General features: G+C 47.4%; 1 protein-coding gene across 2 annotated transcripts; it reads left to right on the top strand.

Moving 5' to 3' along the window:
* The first annotated feature begins 1,587 nt into the window (after positions 1–1,587).
* mpz (myelin protein zero) lies at positions 1,588–18,041 on the top strand. 2 transcript variants are annotated; one of them, XM_030075133.1, is made up of 6 exons: positions 1,588–1,795; positions 3,415–3,581; positions 6,444–6,657; positions 7,598–7,727; positions 9,027–9,069; positions 15,299–18,041. In XM_030075133.1, exons 1-6 carry the CDS (start codon positions 1,750–1,752, stop codon positions 15,308–15,310), a joined length of 612 nt encoding a protein of 203 aa, XP_029930993.1. In that variant the 5' UTR covers positions 1,588–1,749; the 3' UTR covers positions 15,311–18,041. The 2 variants fall into 2 exon arrangements, with proteins under 2 accessions (XP_029930993.1, XP_029930994.1); XM_030075134.1 differs by having other exon boundaries at positions 14,157–18,041.
* Positions 18,042–18,917: the final 876 nt, after the last annotated feature.

Below are 18,917 nucleotides of genomic sequence, written 5' to 3'. Positions count from 1 at the left end.
CTGCCATAATCGTTGAGGATGTCGCGATTTAGACAGTTCAAGCCAAAGCTTAGACAGTTGATGGCGCCAACAAGTTGGCAGATGGTCCTTTTTGTTCGACTGATCCGTCAGCGGGGTATTTGAGGTGTTAAGATGAATGAGTGGTTGCGATTTGTCACAAGTGGCACGAATTTATGCGGCGGTCTCGTGTGAGCAGAAGTTTATCTGTAACTAAATGTGCTGCTGGTGTCCCGCGCAAAAGAGGCTCCTCGCAAAACTGAATACATAAAGGTCCGATGAAATAATGTTTATTAAAGAAACTAAAGTGGGGGAAATGGACAACCTTGTCGTGCGCCGCTTCGCTTTTCCTGTCGATACATACAAGGAAAGGTAAGGCATAAATGTAGTGTGCGCTCCACGAGGAGAAGTCCAGCTTGGGTGTTTACTCTAGCCAGCAGATCATTTGTACATATTCACTACTGCAGTGCCAGGGGCTAAATCAATGCATATTTATGACGCGTGAGAATCTGATGGAATGAGGCCTCCAGAAATGGGGCTTTCACTGAATTTTCACTCCACCATGATCGCTCATTCACGTTGCCGTCTCCGTTCTCGTTCCCCTGCTCCGTGTCTGCTTCTGTTATCTGTCGTGCTCTTCTGTGTCTGTCCTCGTATCAACCCATCTATATATAGCAGGTCTCTCCCCACTCGCTCCCTGTCTGTGTTACTGGAAAAGCGAGCAGTGGGCGCCGCAGAGTGAATGCACAGCTTTGTCTCGGGATGGGTGGAGAAAACGAGGCAGTGGGGAAAAGAAAAGAGGACGAGGGAGAGGTCGGAGAGGAAGAAAGCGCCATTGAAAGGCAGGCATACACCAGTCAGCCCCTGTCCCCCTCTCGCCCCATTGTCTCCGAGTGCTAGACGTCAGCAAACGACAGGAATCTGGAGAGAGGGAGGACAGAGAGAAGAGAGGGAGCGAAGACTCGGGGCTTTGTTTGCGCCGCTGGCCTCGCACCCTGGGTGAAAGTGCAGGGAGAGGAGAAGAGGGGTGACGGGGTGAGGGAAGAGGAAGGAGGAGAGAGCACTGCGTTGACCTTGCTGCAGGATCCCCCCCCCCCCACACACCGTCGCCCTCGTCCCCCCTTTTCACTGTAAACAGGCAGAAACAGGCTGAGATGGCCTAACACCTCCCACGCTTCCCATGTAATATTTACACACAAGCAGTGATCACCTACAGGGCAACCGCAGATGCTCATGATTCCTGTCATTCGCCTCGACTCACTCCTACACCGCACCGTGCCCGTGCTGAAATCTGCCTCATGTATTCATCGGGGTGTAATATTGCACAGATTTTGCAAACTCGCCCCAAGTTGTGCACCCAATTAATTCGGCGCTTGTGTGACTCTTGCCGGTGTTTTTCTTGCACTTCAGAAGATAATGTGTGTAATTTGTTTCATTGAGGGGACAAATGGAGAGAAGTGGCGGGGAGGGGAAGGGTGGAGGAAGCGAGGGGAGAGGAGGAATGGGCCGGGCCGGGCCTGGGCAAGGGGTGTGGTTGGGTATAAACCAGGGGACAGTGGGTTTTCTGTTGTTGTCCTGTTTTGAAGCCCTCTGTCCTGGCGCCCTGCACCCCTTCTCTCTCTCTCCCTCTTTCTCTCTCTTTCTTCCTTTCTCCTCCTTCCACTCGCTCTCCTTCCAGAGTGGGACACTTCACCACAGACTCCTGTCAGGTCTGCAGCATCACTTTTGGGAGCTTCGTACAAGCCAGAAACCATGCTGACGTTTTTGGCGCTGGCGTCGGTTGTCCTCCTGGGAATAGGTAAAAAGAAAATTTTTTTTTTGCTCTTTTTAACCAAAACTTTTTTTTTTTTTTTTTTTATTTTATTAGATAAATTTTATTTTGATAAGGAATCAAAGCATCCCGCATTGCACCTTGCTTGTGATTTCACCTCAGTGCTGCTTCAACAGAAATTATCTGTCCTCTCATCTGAGGTTAAAGGTTAAATTGGGATACAAAAAGGACTCTTTTTCTACATTTGCTTAAATGTCACCTTTTAATACTCACGTGAAAACTGATAGACCTGATAATAAAAAAAGGGTCAACAGGCTAATTAACACTGCCAAGAAAATTTAATATTTCTCTATACACTGGCTTGGCATGTAGACTCCAGGTAAACTATTTTAACTTAAATGTCTCGTCATTGGCTTTAATGATTTCATCAACAGAGGCCGGTAACCCACCTGTGGCACACATCCCGGTGCACCGCGGTGACCGGCACGCCATCTGTCTGCGTTTCTTTTGCACAAATACCGCAGGTTTCTGAGTGCACTAATATTATGACTTTCTTCTCTAAAACTGAGAGCTGGCAGACTTGGGGCTCTCCAGCAGACAGCTTCCACGACTCTCCGCCTGTCAGATATTTGCAGTTTTGTCAGGATTTTAATTAAAAATGTCAGGCGTGATTTCATTGAGTTTTCCGTGGGCTGGCTGCCCCGACCGCGCTCTCAAGGACGCTCGCGGTGAAAGCTGTGAACTTTCCATCTCTTGGTGTGTTGAAAGATGCGTTGTCAGTGCTGATGCTCGTGTGAGGTTGCTGTGATTGTGGCCCATTAACACATTTTCAGTGACTCTGAATAATACAAAAAAAAAAATGTTGTTGTTCCAGTTAATATCACAGTGGCAGGGGTTTGCAGCGCCCAGGGGATCTGATTATTGTTTGAAATGCTGACTGCAATTTCCAGGGAAGTAAAATATTGATTTTGTAGCCAAAACCAAATTAACACTGATCATTATTATTATGTTGTTCAAGCATAAACAGTGCGCATGATTAGGCCAACATAATCCATATTAATGGAGAAAATGATGCTCCCCTTTGACTTCAAGACTCTGACACCAATATTTCGCTAAAAAAAAAAAAAAAAAAAAAAAAAAAAAAATCCAAATATTTACCGAGTGCATGTTGACACTTGCAGATTTGACAGCCCTAAATGTGCAATTTGACTGCGGACGTGTTCTGTGTGGGTGGGTGCACGCCGGTGTCTGTGAAGTATATTTTTAAATTCAAGTTAGTGGAGAAAACTCAGTAACGTGGTGATGTGAGGGACGTTTTGTGAGTCCGATTAGAGGGAAGTTGAGAAAAGGTAAGGAATGTAGTGGTTTAAATGGAAAAAAAAAAAGTATGCAGGCCAATTCAGTGTCTTCACATTGCACGTCTAACAGCACAAGGATGTTTCCACTGAATATGATGTGTGTGTGGGTGCATGTGTGTTTACAGGTTGCAGGTCATAAGTCGGCTTTTCCTCTGCAGTGGAAGTCGTGGTATGCACAATAGCTGCAGTGCTCGACTGGTTGAACATCTGGAGTATCTCAGTCTTGCGGTGTGTGTGTGTTTGTGTGTGTGTATCTATTAATCATACCCCCCCTCTCGTGTCTCCCAGTGCCTGAGCAGTCCCAGGCCATAGTGATCTACACAGGCTGGGAGCGCCACGCCCTGGTGGGCTCCGACATCCGACTGTCCTGCTCCTTCTTCTCCTGGCGCTGGACCTCTGAGGACGTCACCTTCTCCTGGACATACAGGCCCGACGGCTCCCGGGACAGCATCTCTGTAAGACACACACACACACTGCAAATGAACAACACAAATAATCACCAGGAAAACACACACGGATCATGACACCGCCTCAACACATAATTTGCATGCACAAGAAGCAAGAACAAATGAAAACACACACACACACACACACACACATCTGCAGACTGTAGAGGACACAGACGGGGGTAATAAGTCCCATATTTATGTCATTATTTTGTACAGAACATATGCAGCTGCATCAAACTACCAGAGATCTGAACCATAAGGGAGAGCAACCTGTAAAGCAATCTGCCAATCTCGACAAACATGCAAAAAACAGTGATTTATGCACATGAAATCAGCACGAGGCAAAATATTTATATCAAAATATGCTCCTGTTATCAACCTAAATCACTAATGAGGAGACGAGAACAGCTGCTCTTTATCTGTTCAGACTGAGGCCCTGCAGCTTCACCCTGTTTGTCCCCATGTAATTCTGGCGTCACGTATGGCCAATGGCAGGACATCTTGTCCACATGCAGGAAGTGATGAACAAAACACAATAAGGTCTCCTAAACAGCGGCAAGCGAGCTCTCCACCTCTAATGTTAGCCATTGTCAGGCAGCTATCAAAAGCCTTTTCACCGTCTCTCCTTCTTCCAGGCACAAAGAGGAGTAAATTTGGGTCTAAGGAGGTTTTCTGGGTAATTAAGTAATTTCACCTCAGAAATTCAAACTGTTATCTCTTGCTGCCACTTGGGGCAGCCAAAGGGCAAAACTGCCCAGAGCAGCATTAAGTCATGAAATTTCAAACATGACAAATGTTTTTCTCCACTGCGCTGAAATAAAAAGGCTTCAGACAAACAGGATTGTCACAATGTGACACTTTTGGCAAACATGAATGTCACAGTTTAATGCAGAACAGTGTGAATATGTCAGATGCTATCACACACACAGTTTAATCTTACACCCAGGTGCGGTGTGTGTGTGTGTGCATTAACTTGGCGAACAAGCACACAAACTTTCCCTACTCATCCTGTTCTCCTTCTCCCTGCCTCACCTGCCTCCTGCTCTGTAATTTCTCTCTCCCTGCCCTTATCTCCCTCCTATCTTTCTCATCTCTCTATCTCTCCGTCCTGACTGCGCCTCCCTCCGTCCACCTCCCTTAATCTCCTCCTCCCCAGCCCTGCCTTCTTTGTCCCTCCCCTCCTCTCTCATTATCTCCTCCCTTCACCTCCTCTGCCTTCATCCGTCTCCCACCGTGCCCTCCCTTTGAAACTAGATTACTCTCCTCCTTTTTTCCTTATCTTCTGTCGCTCCTGTCTTTGCCCCCCTAGACAGATTTTCAGCTGCACACTTCTATCTGTTTTCATGGCGGATTTGTCCTTTAAAATGTCGTATTTGATTTCTGACAAGTCGTGTCATGTGAAAGGTTGCGTGTAATTCATGGATGACTTGCTTATGGTTCCCACAGGCTGTCCCGGAGCCGCAAAACCCCCGAATTAGCCAAGTGCTGAAAACTAGAATTGATTGTTTACCGAAATTTTATCCGAGTTTGACCTTGACCTAGGGTGGCACAGTGCGACGACGCATACCGCCCCTATGCCTCCCATACAGACTCTGTATAATCTTCCCCCAAAATCAATCAGCATCTAATGGCATCTCTCAGAAATCAATTCTTCAAACAGTGGATTTAAAATGGGATGGCACCCCGTTTTTCCTGTTCTTTGCCATTCAAGAAGATGCAGCTGTGCGGTGCATCAGGCGAGGGTGGTAACCTCTATTTGTGTGAGTGCATCAAATGTCAGCGAGATTTGAACCACAAGGGCGAGCAACAGTCTGCCACAAAAAAAATGCAAAATCCATGGTACATGCACATTTGTATCATGGTTTTACAAGTGCTATTACCTCGGGGTGTAACCATCCATTCACTGCATCAGTGCACAAATAAATAGAAAGAATCACTCTGAATTTAGCCCGAATTGATATGAAATTAATCGCATCATTCACAATTCTTTAAAAAAAAAAAAAAAAGAAGAAGAAGCACTAAACACAATACTAACAGAATGCTATAAAATGCAGCTTTTGCATCAACAGTTACAGTAATTCTGTTTTCTCCTTTTCACATTTTCAGAGGGAAAGGATAATCTTACACATTTCTGCAAAACTTTAAAGGATATAAAATTCTCAAACTCTTCAAGTAGTGAAACGATGGACTTGAGTTTACAGTCTTCACTGCAAAAACTCAAAATCTTTACCAAGCGTATGTCTTATTTCAAGTCAAAATGTCTTATTTCTAGTCAAAATATCTCATTACACTTCAAATAAGACACGATCACCTCAGAAATAACTTGTTTTTAGACAATTTTCACTGGTTTCAAGCGAATTTTCAAGTGAATTTTCATTTGAAACAAGCGAAAACTGTCTAAAAACAAGTTACTTAGGTTAATAAGTTAATAAGACAAATACTCTTGGTAAGATTTTGAGTTTTTGCAGTGTTGAATCAAACTGAGTCATTCTGGAAAAAAAAAAAAAGAGAGACTGTTATAGTGAATTGTGAATCAAATGGAATCAAAGTTAAACCAAAGATTCCCACCCTTAGTTTTATTCATTCATGCATTTATTTATTTATTTTTAAGCATGTTTTACACTGATGGATGCTTGTCATTACAACATGGCCAAATCCATAAAACCTTAGCGGCAGTCGAGTGCCACAGTCGAGTGCCGCGGCGTGCTTTACAGAGAACAAATGACACATAAACTGACATCAACAAGGATAATGAAAACAAGACATGGAACGAGAGCATCATAAAATCCATCCGAGTACATCGCAAACACATTACGGCGCGGTCGCTCTCTCAGATAAACAATAGAGTCTCCTCTCTGTCCTCCCCAGATCTTCCACTACACCGGCGGCGTCCCGTATGTGGACAACAAGGGGCCGTTCAGGGACAGGCTAGAGTTCGTGGGGAACCCGGGCCGCCGCGACGGCTCCATCCTGCTCAAGAACCTGGACTTCAGCGACAACGGGACGTTCACCTGTGACGCCAAGAACCCCCCTGACATAGTGGGCCGACCCTCCAGCGTCAGACTGCTGGTTTTTGAGAAGGGTGAGAGGGGAAATGGGGGGTCCTCAGCAAATTCAGACTCTGAGTATGTAAAATCTAACGTCATGTTGTCTTGCATCTGTGCTTTCTCATTAGCTTCCCCATCCTGAGTCCATATGGTATTTTTGGGTTGATTTTTTCTTTTTTTGTTTTTCTTCACTCGGAAGCCAACTGTTCTCAATAGTTGTTATAATCATCCCAAACTCTGAAATTAATCTCAATTTGCGGCGTACAGCAGACCAAGGCGAGCTCTGTGCTCAGACCGGCTCTCTGCCGCCGCCTCGTTAGAATTCCCGGCGCCTCCCGTTAAATGAAATCAATTACAATTTTATCTCTCGTTCTCTATTTGAGATCGCTATCGCCGTGCCTCCCTTTCACTCCCTCTCTCGCCCGTCCTCCCCTCCCACTTCGACTCGTCCCCCTTTTTCCATCTTCCACCACTTTCATCGCCCCCCCCCCGGTCCTTTTTCCGTCCATTATTCTACCTCTACCTTTGCCTCCTCTGTTCGGCTTGTCTGTCCTTCCCCATCACTTCCTTTGCTGCCTCTATTCCACCTCCATTCCTCTCCCGCTATCGCCGACCATCATCTCGTTCCCATCGCCGCCCTCTCTCTCGCCTTCATTCAACCTTTATTTTACCTTTCTCACTCTATTTCCGTCTCTTGCCTTCCCTCTTTCTTTGCCTTTCATTCTACATCCCCTCGCTCTCTTCCTTGTGCTGCCTCCACCGTCCTTTTATTTTTTTTTTTATTCCGCATCTATGCCTCCATCTCTTGCCCTCGTCACCAATCACTTTATTCCATTCCCCCTGCATTTCGCCTCCCTGACTCTTCCCACCACCCCAATCACTCCTCCATCACGACCCCGTCCTCTCTCCTTTCGTCCCGTCCTACGAGCCCGTCTCCTTCCCATCATCTCCTTTTTGTCCTTGCCTCCTCCACAGTGCCCATCCAGGCTGGGGTGATTACGGGAGCCATCATCGGGGTGGTGCTTGGCCTGCTCGTGCTCATCGTAGCCATCTACTACCTGATGAGGTTCCTGGTGGCGCGTCGCGTCTTCAACCTCAGCGTCAGGTCAGTGCCCGGCCTGTGCCCGGCGGCGCTCTGCCAGCCAGGTCTGTGCCAGGGACTGGGACTGACGCCAGAGCCCATCCCTGGCACCGAGACCTGCGTGGCCAAGCAGGCGTAGTTTAGTTTGGGTGTCAGAGATTTGAAGGCAGACCGAGGCTGTGTCCAAATTAAACGAAGGGGTAAATTTGAAAATGTAGCTTCACCAGCGTTGTCATGGTGTTTCCAGAAACACACAAAACACTTAACCCTCCTGTTATGTTCACATTGTTGAACATCTTTTATGCTTGGGGTCAATTTGTCCCCTGCAGTTTAAACTTCCACAAAATTATCATAACTAAAATTGTTATCAAAGTTTATGTGTCAAGTACTTTATGTTTCTTGGTTGATTACCTAAATAGCCCTTTAAATAAAACATAACCCCACCCCCACTTATACATCCAGTATTTCTATTACATGACTATGGAAAAATATGCAAATCACCATAAAATCTCACTGATTGACCTAAAATTGGAAAGAAATATTAATTTTTGGTGTTTTAATGGCTTTATATTATTTCTAAGTACAGATTTTTGTTATTTATAACCGATACGTTACAAAGTGTGTACAGGGCATTGAAAACATATCATCATGTGAATTTCATCTTTACCCGGTAGTGCCCATTACATTAGGAACACTCATTAAATATGAAGCAAAAAAAAAATGATGTTAATCATTTATTTAGAGACGTTAAACATTGGCTGGGGTCAAATTGACCCCAGACATAATAGGAGGGTTAAAGTCCCCTATTAAGCACGGGCATGCCTACGCCACAGCCAGCGCATGCTTAACACTCCACCTACTTCACATGACAATACATACAAGCATTTTCCGGTTGAGATATGTTTTCAAATCTGCCCAGCTTAGTGTGGACGTAGTGAGCCAGCTGGAAAGAGACGGATAATGCCCGACAACAGGAGCCCTGGTTTGAGATTGAATCTGAAAGTAGTGCACAGGCCCAAAGCAAGATGAGTATAAGTGGTGCAGCCAGGCACTGCCAAGCAACATTCGGGGTGGATTATCCATTGGATCATGGTGTTGATGGATCCATCATCTTGCTTATACCTGTCCAAGCCAATGAGATCTGCACGCACCTGGCACCCGAGGGCGGGGGAGGGGGTCTGCGTTTGAGACGGGGCCGGGCAGATTAAGTTGATGTGTACTGCTGTTCACTTTCTGATAGCTGCCAGGCAATGCTGCCCTGTGACCACTGGAGGGAGAGATAGATTCGACATCCTGACATTGTCTTTCTTTTGTCCCCTCCAGCAAACATGGCAAGAAAAAGAAAGAGGGATCACAGCAGAGACAGGCAAGTTCCCTCTTTTCCTCCCCTTCCCCTTCCCCTCGCCCGCCCTCCCCTCCTCTCCTCTCCTCTCCCTCCTCACCCCACACACTCCATCACAAGCACACATCACCCCACAGCAACCAACCAAGTCATGGAACCAGCCAACAGCTCGAGTCTGCCGTCTCAAGCGCGCGCTAAAATAGGAAAACGACGTCCTCTCGGAGAGATTACAGCGGCAACGAGGATCCGAACTGGGAAGGGCTCGGGAAAAAAAAACATACGGTGCCAAAAGTGTGCATTCATCTCTTCCTTTGCAGCGTGTGGGGGCACAATAGCTCATATCCAACATGACAGTGCAGAACGGCGCGGTTTCATAATCGCATTCCCCCATGCCAGTCCAAGCAGCTGCAGAACGTCCACACGCTCTCAGCCGGCTCCTCCTCGAAGCCGCGCATTAACAACAAAATAACGTGCCATTCAAAAAAGGCTCCACAGCGAACACTAATAATAGTGCTCAAGCTGTTAAAATTCTAGTGCTATCCCGGCACTCGAGCCGCTTTAAAGCAGCGAACTGTCCCTCCCCCCCTCGCGTGGCCCTCACCCCGCGCTTCAGTTTCCTTGAGGGCCAAACAGCGAAGTGCACAGTAAACAGCCGCCGGGCAAAAAATCAAACCAGCAACTGTGAAATGGCCGAGGCCGGGTCGCGGTGCTAATGCTATTGCTGTAGTGTATGGGTCTGTGATTTGCTCACAGTGGGGGGAAATGGACGGGAGCTGCTGATTTCACTCACTGGGAGTCAAATGAAAATCACTGTGCCTATTATGGTCTTGGCCATTATCAGCGGTTGTACGCTGCGGCGTGCCAAGGATTTGGGGTGGTTTTTTTCCCCCCCCCGTTTCTCTTGGGATTGCGATAGCCTCAAGTGTTGGCTTAATCAGACATTTCGGTGGTGTGTATTCTTTTGTGAGCGCGAGGCGCTGGGGCAGGTTCTGTTTGATTACTCCGTGGTAATATCGGTGGGTGGGGCGCGGGCGGGGGCGGGGGCGGGCGTATCGTAACCGGCTGCGCGCCTCGCATGCTGATCACGGAGAGAAAAGTCAAGGGATTTGAGTTCAAGGCGTTTTCCCTGAAATCAAAATCAGCTTTGAAACGATAGTATATTCAAGACGAGGGATCAAAGGTGTTGTTGTGACAGCGAGTAATTTCGCCGGCCCTGCGCAGCTAGGGGGCGACACCGGCTCGGGCCACCTTCCATCTACCTCAAAGAGTGTACTCATTCCCGACTCCCAAGGGCCTTCTTTCCTCCCTCTGTCTTCTCCTCTCCTTTCTACTGTCACATGATTGTCAGGTTACTCTTGAGCTGCAGTCAGTTGCTCTCGAGCGCCTGAGGCGGGTGACAGTGCATATATGAATAAATAACTCGCCGCCAAAAGGACACTGAAATATTTGACAATGTTGTCATTTACAGTTACTCTCCCGCAAGTCTCGGCTTGGGCGAGGATGCACGGCGAAAACAGCTCTCACACACACACACACACCCTTATTTTATTTTATTTTATTTTATTTTATTTTGTGGTTTCTTTTCCTTTTTTTCCCCTCTCTCTCTCAGCTACACCACACACAGACGACCCATGGGATTTGATCGTGCGCTCATAAGTGGTTGTTTGATCAAATAGCCCCTTATTAGGAGGGTCTGCTGACACAACACAATTTTGTATCAGCCTCACCATCTTGGTTATTTTCTGTTTGCTGGGCTTGCACTACAAATCTGCGAGGACTGTGACGGTGTGAGAGCGACTGAAAGAGAGAGAGAGAGAGAGAGAGAGAGAGAGACGTGGTGTGTGTTGCCCCCCATTAGGTGGAGTTGTGGGAGAGGAGTTTGCCCTGCAGCCACACACAAAGGAAGGCTCACAGGAATGAACACACACACACACACACACACATACGCGCACGCATACACACACTGTACTGGAATGATAATTGAGTGCACTCTGTATCGATCTGAGCTAACACACACATACGCACACACACACACACACATTTACACACACAGCCCATTCTTCTTTCCATCCCCCAATGCCTCCCCACCACTTCACTCGCGCCCTCCCTCCCTCCCTCCCTCCCTCTCTCTCTCTCTCATTCACATTCCTTTTATCCGGTCCTGTCTCCCTCTCTTCAGTCGCATCCTCCCTCCCTCCCTCCCTTCCTCCTCCTCCTCCTCCTCTTCCCGTCTTACCATCCCTTTGACTTCCTTGCTGACCATGAGAAGCATCTCTCTGTCTTCTGTTCCCCCCTTTTCTCTCTTTGTCTGTATCTCTCTCGCTCTGTCGATCTTCCTCCTTCCCCTCCCTCCCCTCCTCCTCCTCTTCTCCTCCCTTCCCATTGTCTCTCCTCTCCCTCCTCAGGTCCTTAGCGTTCTGATCAGTTTCGGTTCTGGACAGAAAATCACTCGCTCACTCACTTCATCTACCTCTCAATCTCCCTCCCTCTTCACCTGTCTCCGCCTGCGCCCGTCCAGGGAGGAGTGTTAGTATGCAGCAGGGGACCCGGACACTTACCTACCCACCTACCTTCCTACCTATCTGAGAACTGCCACCCCCGTCTCCCACCTCCCTCCTCCTCCTCCTCCTCCTCTGAGCCCGACCCCACCCACCTCCACCACCACCACCACCGCCCCCCCTCTCTTCTTCCTCCACTGTACCCTCCAGATTCCTTTGAAGTGTGTGCAGCCTCTGCTGCACTGTGCCCCTGTAACAAGGGTGGTTCTGCGGCTCTGCCTATGAGCCGACTAGAAGTGTGTGCGTTATGTGTGTGTGTGCGCGTTTCTGTGTGTGTGTGTGTGTGTGTTTACAAAGCAGCCCCGGTTGTTAGCGTGGGAGCTCTGCAATACATTGCAGCACCAAGCGAGACTGCTGTGGGATGCATAACGGTAAACAATATGATGATGTATGAGAGCGTGTGAGCGTGATCGACTGTAATCACGACGGATGGGCTCGGCCGGCCGCCCCGTGGAGTCGGATGTTAGCTACGGCGTAACACTCCGATTACCGCGTTATCAGGGCGCACGCCGCTAGTGCGGAGCGCATAATTAAAGATGATAAATTTTCTAATGCAATCAGTGGGGTATTATTAGTGGAAGCTTCAGTGGGTAGAACTGGCCTCAAGTGTGCCTTTTCCTGTTCACTAACCTGATGCATTAGAACAGAAATATTTCCGTCTCCAAACCCCACATCCAGCGTGGTTTCTTTTCACTCCCTCCGTCCTTGGTAACAATTTAATTTCCAACTTTTTCAGCTTTTTTTTTTTTATTATTTATTTATTTATTTTTTAACCAGTTTATTGACCTCTGTATTAACCTGTGAAAAGCGACTGCATGTACATAATAACGCCGTGTTCGTGAAGATTGTGTTATTAGACCCATTATGTACAAGTGAGGTTTTCATTAAGCACGAACACAGCATTATTGTGTACTTAGCTGTGATACTTCACAGTGGGTTAACACACAGGTTAATACACTGGATGAGGCTGTATTGTAAAGTTAAATGTTCCTTTGACCTTCTCTGCACTCTGTCCAGTTCATCCTGCTGTGGGTTTGTTGTGCTGAAGTGAAGCCCTTGTGTCCTCCCTTTATTCCTTTATCTCCCATCCCACTGATACTTAAGTAGATATATATATAGACATACATAAAGGTTGCAGTTAATATTAGGAATGAGTGGGAGTGAATGATTGAATTATATAAGTTCTCGGGTTAGACAAAGTGCGGTCTCTTTGCTGACTTATATCAGCTAATATGATGGAGCTGCTCTCCTTTATAAACAGCCAAACATGCACGATGTTTCCTTTGCATCACTTTATCTATTCCTTTAACTGTTCAGTATTTTTTTTGTTTTGTCACCCAAGTCTTCATTTCCAGGTTCCTGTCTGTCCCACGGTGTCCTGTGCGTTTTTTTAAAGGTGCGGTGGGTCACCCTGCGCTAAAGAGCTGCTAATCTGAAATAAACGTCATTAATCTGGGTTTCAGTGGAGGGTTTTAGCGTCCCGTCGTGGCCTGAATGCGGCTTGAGAGGCTTTCCCACCCTGACAAAGATAAATAAATAAACAAATTTTGCAGGGAAGAATGAAATACTAATATGTTTCTGGCAACAAATTGAGCAAATTTAAGGATACTGAGCATTGGCACAATGTAAAGTTACATGCTGAGAGCCTCTTGCCTCCTTAATGTGACGATTTCCTGTTGAAACAGGCTGTCGGGGCCGGGTTTAACAAAGCCATCCTTCAAAACAGTAAACCAATGGGAGACAGGCGGTTTTAAACTGCGATGTTTTCATTGGTTGAAATTTTCGTTCATGCCTTCTGGTTCAGCATGATGTCACCACTGAAAATACACTGTTTTCTAGGCAGTAGAAATAAAGGGATATTGATATAAAAATGCCCCCAAATCTTTATTTCATGAATTCTTTGGCATTTTTGTTAAACAGGTGAACATTTTGTATCTTTTTCACGTCACTTTGACTTTAAATCTAAAACATTAGCGTTGGTTTTGAGCAACACTGATGTTTCAGAAATCTCCATCAGTTGAACCCTAATCAATTCCCAATCTGGTATGCACCGTGTTTGTGTGTGTGTGTGTGTGTGTGTGTGTGTGTGTGTGTGTGCATGTGCATGCAGTGTGTGTGTGTGTGTGTTATTGATCAAATGTCACTCAGTTGTCACAGGTGTATGGAGCCTGCCTGCCACTGTGTCCCATCCTAACGCATGGTTACCTGTTTTGTCACCCCCTTACAGCTCTGGACACCGCCCCCCCTCACTTGCTACCCCCTCCCCTAAAAGGACTGTCTCTCTACCTCCTTCCCTCTCTGTCTCTCGTTCTCTCTCTCTCTGTCTCTCTCCTCCTCCTCCTCCTAAATGTGTATTTCTCTCCTCTTCACACAGCTCCACCTGTCCTGCTAACCCATCTCTCATCCTCTCACCAGTAACCCGCCCATCTCACCCCATCCCGACGCTAACATCTCTCCCCTCCCCTCTCCCTCTTTCCCCCCACGCTCCTTTCCTCCTGAAGTGACTCTCCTTCCCTGTTCTCCCCCCGCCCCCCTCTCCTTCCTCCCCCACAGGGCCCCGCGCCTCCCGCCGATCCCTCCAAGGTGAAGGCGGCCGCCTCGGAAAAGAAGAAGCAGGAGTCGCGCAAGGATAAGAAATAGGATACGGGGACGGGCTGGGGCGGGCTAGCCGACCGTCTGCTCCAGCCCATCCGCTCGGCGGTGGCGATGGCCCGGCCTAAGCAGCGGGAAACCGTAGTGAAAAAGATAGAGAGGGTAGGGGGAGCGGAGAAGGACTCGGGCCGGGTGCTGATGACCATCGAGCTGGAGCTGACCGGCAAAAACGGGGAGGAGGGGGCGAGAAGCGAGGGAGGGAAAGGCCCGGCCAAGTCGCTGGGCTTCCTCTCCCGCCTCGCCAACCAGCTCACCTTCAAATAGACCCACCAGAGAAGCAGAGGGAGGGAGCGAGCGAGCGAGGGAGGGCGAGTGGGAAGAGAGGAGGCAGCTGTCGAGGAGAAGAGAGTGTGAATTCTACCGAGGGAGAGAGCGAGAGAGTTAAAAAACTAGTTTGTCCCAGGGAGCTCAACCTACTTCACACCCACCAGAAAGCCAAACCTGAGTCCCTTAATAAATGAGTCAAATGGTATCTGCTCTTGTCACAGGCGGCTGGCTGGAGACGCAGCAATACGGGCTGAGATCTAAGATGTCGTGATAATCTATTACACCAGCTGGCACTCCAAGTACTTTTGTCAGGTCATAAGATATGCCATTTGAAGCGAGACCCTGAGACGGCCGGGTTTGATAACAGAATCTAAAAGCTGTTCCCTGAGTTTTGCCTCTTTTTTTTTTTTTTTTTTTTGGTTCCTTTCAGCGCGATCCTATCCTATCCGGCGAAAAGCTTTCTCCAGTGCGTCCGATACGCATCGCGAGTCCCCGGCTGCAGGGACAAGCCAATTTGCTCTTTTAGAGACGTGTCAAACTCCAACTTTCTCCCCTCACACTGATCTTCATTCATTTTCTCTCCTATCCCCCCCCCCCACCTTCTTCCTCTTTCACTGTGAATACTCCCCCTATTTTTCCCGATTTTCTTGTTAATTTGAATTATAGAGGTGATTTATATGCTAACTGCTCTATCCTGTTTTTCTTCCTCTCTCTCTTTCTCTTTCTCTCTCTCTCTCTCTCCTTTCCCTCTTTTTCTTCCTCTCTTTCTCCTATAGATAAAGGTCTGACTTCTCCATGACTGCCTCCACTCCTCTAGTCTGCTCCCTCCTTTTCTGCCCAGCCTGACGCAACCCCCATTATTCCCCATTATCTCTTCTCTTTCAAGACAGCACTGGCTGTGAGAATAGTCCCACTTTATCAATAGCAACAGTGTAAAATGATTTTTTTATCGCCTCGGAGGAGATCCTATATGCACTCATTGGGCAAACTCTAAAAATGTATAAGGCCTAACTGCGCGCACATAACTTCCTTAAGAGGAACCCGAAACATATCCCTCCGCATTTCGAGCCCCCTGAATCTCCACCCCCCTCCCTTAATGTTTACGACTCAATCACACCCGCTTTGAGTGCTGCTTTGAGTGCACTCTGGATTCAGAAAAAAAAAAAATACAGAGAGTGAGAGAGAGAGAGAGGAGAGAGCAATAGAGTCAGAGAGAAATATGATTCCCGCTCCCAGCCGGCGCAGATAGAGGTTCAAGCCCTCGCGCCCGGGGTGATTCAATCCTCTCACATTTGAGCTAATGGAGGTTGTCGCCGTGTCCCTGCCCCGGCTAAAGGGGGGCTATTTCTGGCCCTATAAGAGCGTACGGGGCTTACTGTAACAGCTGCACATTTTTCAGCCAAGGGCGGGGGAAGGAGTAGAGGGGGAGGGGAGGCGGGGGAAGGGAGGGGGGTCCCGCTGTGCTGTTTGCGCCCCGAGTGCGTGAGGCTGTCCGCCGTCGACGCGGCCGGCGACTGACACCCCGGCATGACGTCACGGCTCCGGAGCCGGCGGACACTCTCAGGACTCGGACAAAAAGGGGGGCTTACCAGGGAGAGGTGCAGCTTTTGTGCTCTCAGAGTTATTTTAGGTCCGGTTAATCCGTTTGCTCGCACGTTTCTCCTCCTCCCACCGCCTCCTCCTCCTCCCTCACGCCTCGCCTCGCCTCGCCTCGCCTCTCCTCCCAACCCAGGGGCTAATTATTTTACTGCGTGCTAGTCGCGAAATATCTCCTCCGCTCCTCATCTCCGCTCCCATCTCGGGAGTCGTCTCTCCTCTCTCGGGCCGGTCCTTCTCTCTCTCTGTCTCGCTCCCCTCCTCTGTCCAGACGTCTTTTTCCTCTCTTTATCTCTTCCTCTTCCTGTCTGTCGTCCAGTGGCTCGGCTCTGCTTTATTCCCCCCCATAGAAAAAGGCCTATACACAATCCACTCCACTCTTTTTAAGCCTCTCCTTATCTGACTGCCAGGCCCACAGCTCAAAGCTCAACTCTCCTCTCTTCTGTCCTTACTCTTCTCCTCCTCGTCCCTTTTTCAAACTCGGTGATGGACGTCTCTCTCTCTCCCCTCCCTCCCTTCTTTTCCTCTTCCCCCGTGATCGACAAACGCCCTCCTCGTTCGCCCTTCAAAATGCCACAGGCCCCAAATGGCATGCCGTCCTCCCCCCCCCCCCCCCTCAAAAAACGAATGCCCCTTTCTCTCTGTTTCTGCTGGTTGGGATCGCCGCGACGCTCTCGCCGCCGCCCCCTGCTGGCGAGGGAAGAAAAACCGAGCAGAATCCGCCTTTAGTTCTCACTGAAGACGCCAAACAGAAACTCATAATCTAGCTAGCTCTTTTTTTCCGGTCGCAAAAAAAAAAACAAACAAAAAACAAAAAACGATGCGTATTCTATGTATATGTGTGTCTAGTAAAGAGTGTCAAAGTGAAATATGACATACAGAAAAAAGAAAACACTGTACGTCACCCTAAGTAAAGCATAATGTTTTCCGAGATTTTTTTTTTTTTTTTACATGTGCGCAAAACCACATGGAGAGCGTGTTTATCGAGGCAGGGAAGAAATGTAATTTTAAATCTATGGGAAAATCTCATTATATTTCTGACCTTGTGTTATGGACGGTACTGTGTGGCTGTTACTTCGGTGCATATTTTTGCTGCGAGACGAAGGGCTTTTTTTTTTTTTTTTTTTTTTTTTTTTTTTCTTCTTTTCTCCTCCCTCTCACCCACCCGCCCCCCGTTTCGGAGTAGACGAGGTGCTCGCGCTGTGACAGAGAGAAGATGAGGGCGGATAAGGGTTAGGTTAGCCTCAGATACAGCGTGATGATGTGGCTGGGGAGAAAAAATTAAAAAAAAAAGGGGGAGGCAGGTGCTTGCTTGCAGGAGAAAGCTGCGGAGGAAGAGACTTATCTGCCGTGTTAAGCCAAGCCAAAGTCCATATGTACCGCGACAGATAGGGCCCTCTCTCTTCCCCTGAGCTTTCTCTCTGAGTTCGCTCCGTCCCCGACCCCCAAGCCAAAGATGGATCGCGATCTGCGTGCTTGATGTGCAGGGTGGGTTAGCGTGGAGCTGAATGTTTCTGCTCAAACTGGTCATGAGAATGGAGGTGCTATAATCCACATCTTTATAACTGGAGATCTCTTTCACTAGTCGCTGTTTTAACTATCCAGCAAAATGGATCGGTTCGAATGTGTCTTTCTTCTTTCTCTGCGAGGCCACACAGACACCCGACATAAGACAAACATTAAAAATGTCTTTTAAAAATGTTTTCTTTGTATGTATTGTGGACTGTCATTAGTTGTTGTTGCACAGTTAACATTCTTTGAAATGAGTGGAGCTTCTTACATATATTGTTATTATTATTATTATTATTTTTTTTTACATTTACGTTAATGCTTGTGATAATTCAGGCGCAACTAACGACTTTTGATGATTCTGTATAATATGATGTAAAGAGAAAGTAAATAAAAATTAAAGCCCCAAGCGCAGCTGTTGTCAAAGGAGGACAAAGTAAACTGGAAATGGAAATGTCTGCAGTCTTCTTTCTTTCAGCGCCGGACGGTGTAAATCCATCACCAACGTGTCTGCTGGATGTCTTTACCGAGATGTACTTTCATAACTCTTCAAAAGAGGAAAATCCCTCTAAAATGAGATATCTACCATTTGAAAAAGTTTAAATACTCTGGTGAGACGATTGCTGGCATGAAAGTAAAACTCATTATGGAACACTATTGAAGTTATTAACTGTCTTAAGACATTTGCATACAAAATAGGAACATTTTAGAGGATGCAATCTGGACATTTTAAATATTGAGCAACGAATACCAGGTAATACTTTTTTTTTTTTTTTTTTTTTTTTCCAACATCCAAATGGACTGAAATGAAACTAAATGAAACCTTTTTGCTCCCAGGACAGCAGGGAGAATTGAAATGCTTTCACCTCATCTTGGCTGTCTTCATTAACCGACTACAAGAAAAAAAGAGTAATGAAAATGAAGCAAAAAAATAAATAAATAAAAATAAACGATGAATACCCAATTGCAGTGCATTTTGCAGTTTACACAGAGGGCAAAAAAAACAGCTTACATTTTTCAGTCTTTATTTACCCAGGGAGGGTTCAATGAGCGAGCTGAACCCCTGGCCTTTTTTCAGCGCCGCTCTGATTGCCGTGCTCAGCGCGAGCTCGCTCTCCCGCCGCCGCCCGCTCGGCCGCAGCACCTGAACGCCTCTTAATGAGGAAGGTGAGATTTCCCTGCCCGCCCAATTTGAAAACCCACTTCTCTCACCTTTTTAAACCACAGTCACCCTCATCAAAACAGAGGAGAGCCCTGAACGCCACGACGGCAAACAAAACACACACTGCC

This window comes from Myripristis murdjan, chromosome 17 (assembly GCF_902150065.1).
Source record: "Myripristis murdjan chromosome 17, fMyrMur1.1, whole genome shotgun sequence".
Classification (NCBI taxonomy): Eukaryota; Metazoa; Chordata; class Actinopteri; order Holocentriformes; family Holocentridae; genus Myripristis; species Myripristis murdjan.
The sequence above is the reverse complement of the archived record's forward strand: the minus strand, read 5'-3'. Positions and strand labels throughout refer to the sequence as shown.

What these genes read in the sequence shown, in the direction of transcription:
- mpz (XM_030075134.1), top strand. Translation starts at nt 1,750, where the DNA reads ATGCTGACGTTTTTGGCGCTGGCGTCGGTTGTCCTCCTGGGAATAG. An exon ending in ACTGCTGGTTTTTGAGAAGG is followed by an intron (nt 6,658 to 7,597) that starts GTGAGAGGGGAA and finishes CCTCCTCCACAG; the next exon opens with TGCCCATCCAGGCTGGGGTG. An exon ending in AGGGATCACAGCAGAGACAG is followed by an intron (nt 9,070 to 14,156) that starts GCAAGTTCCCTC and finishes CCTCCCCCACAG; the next exon opens with GGCCCCGCGCCTCCCGCCGA.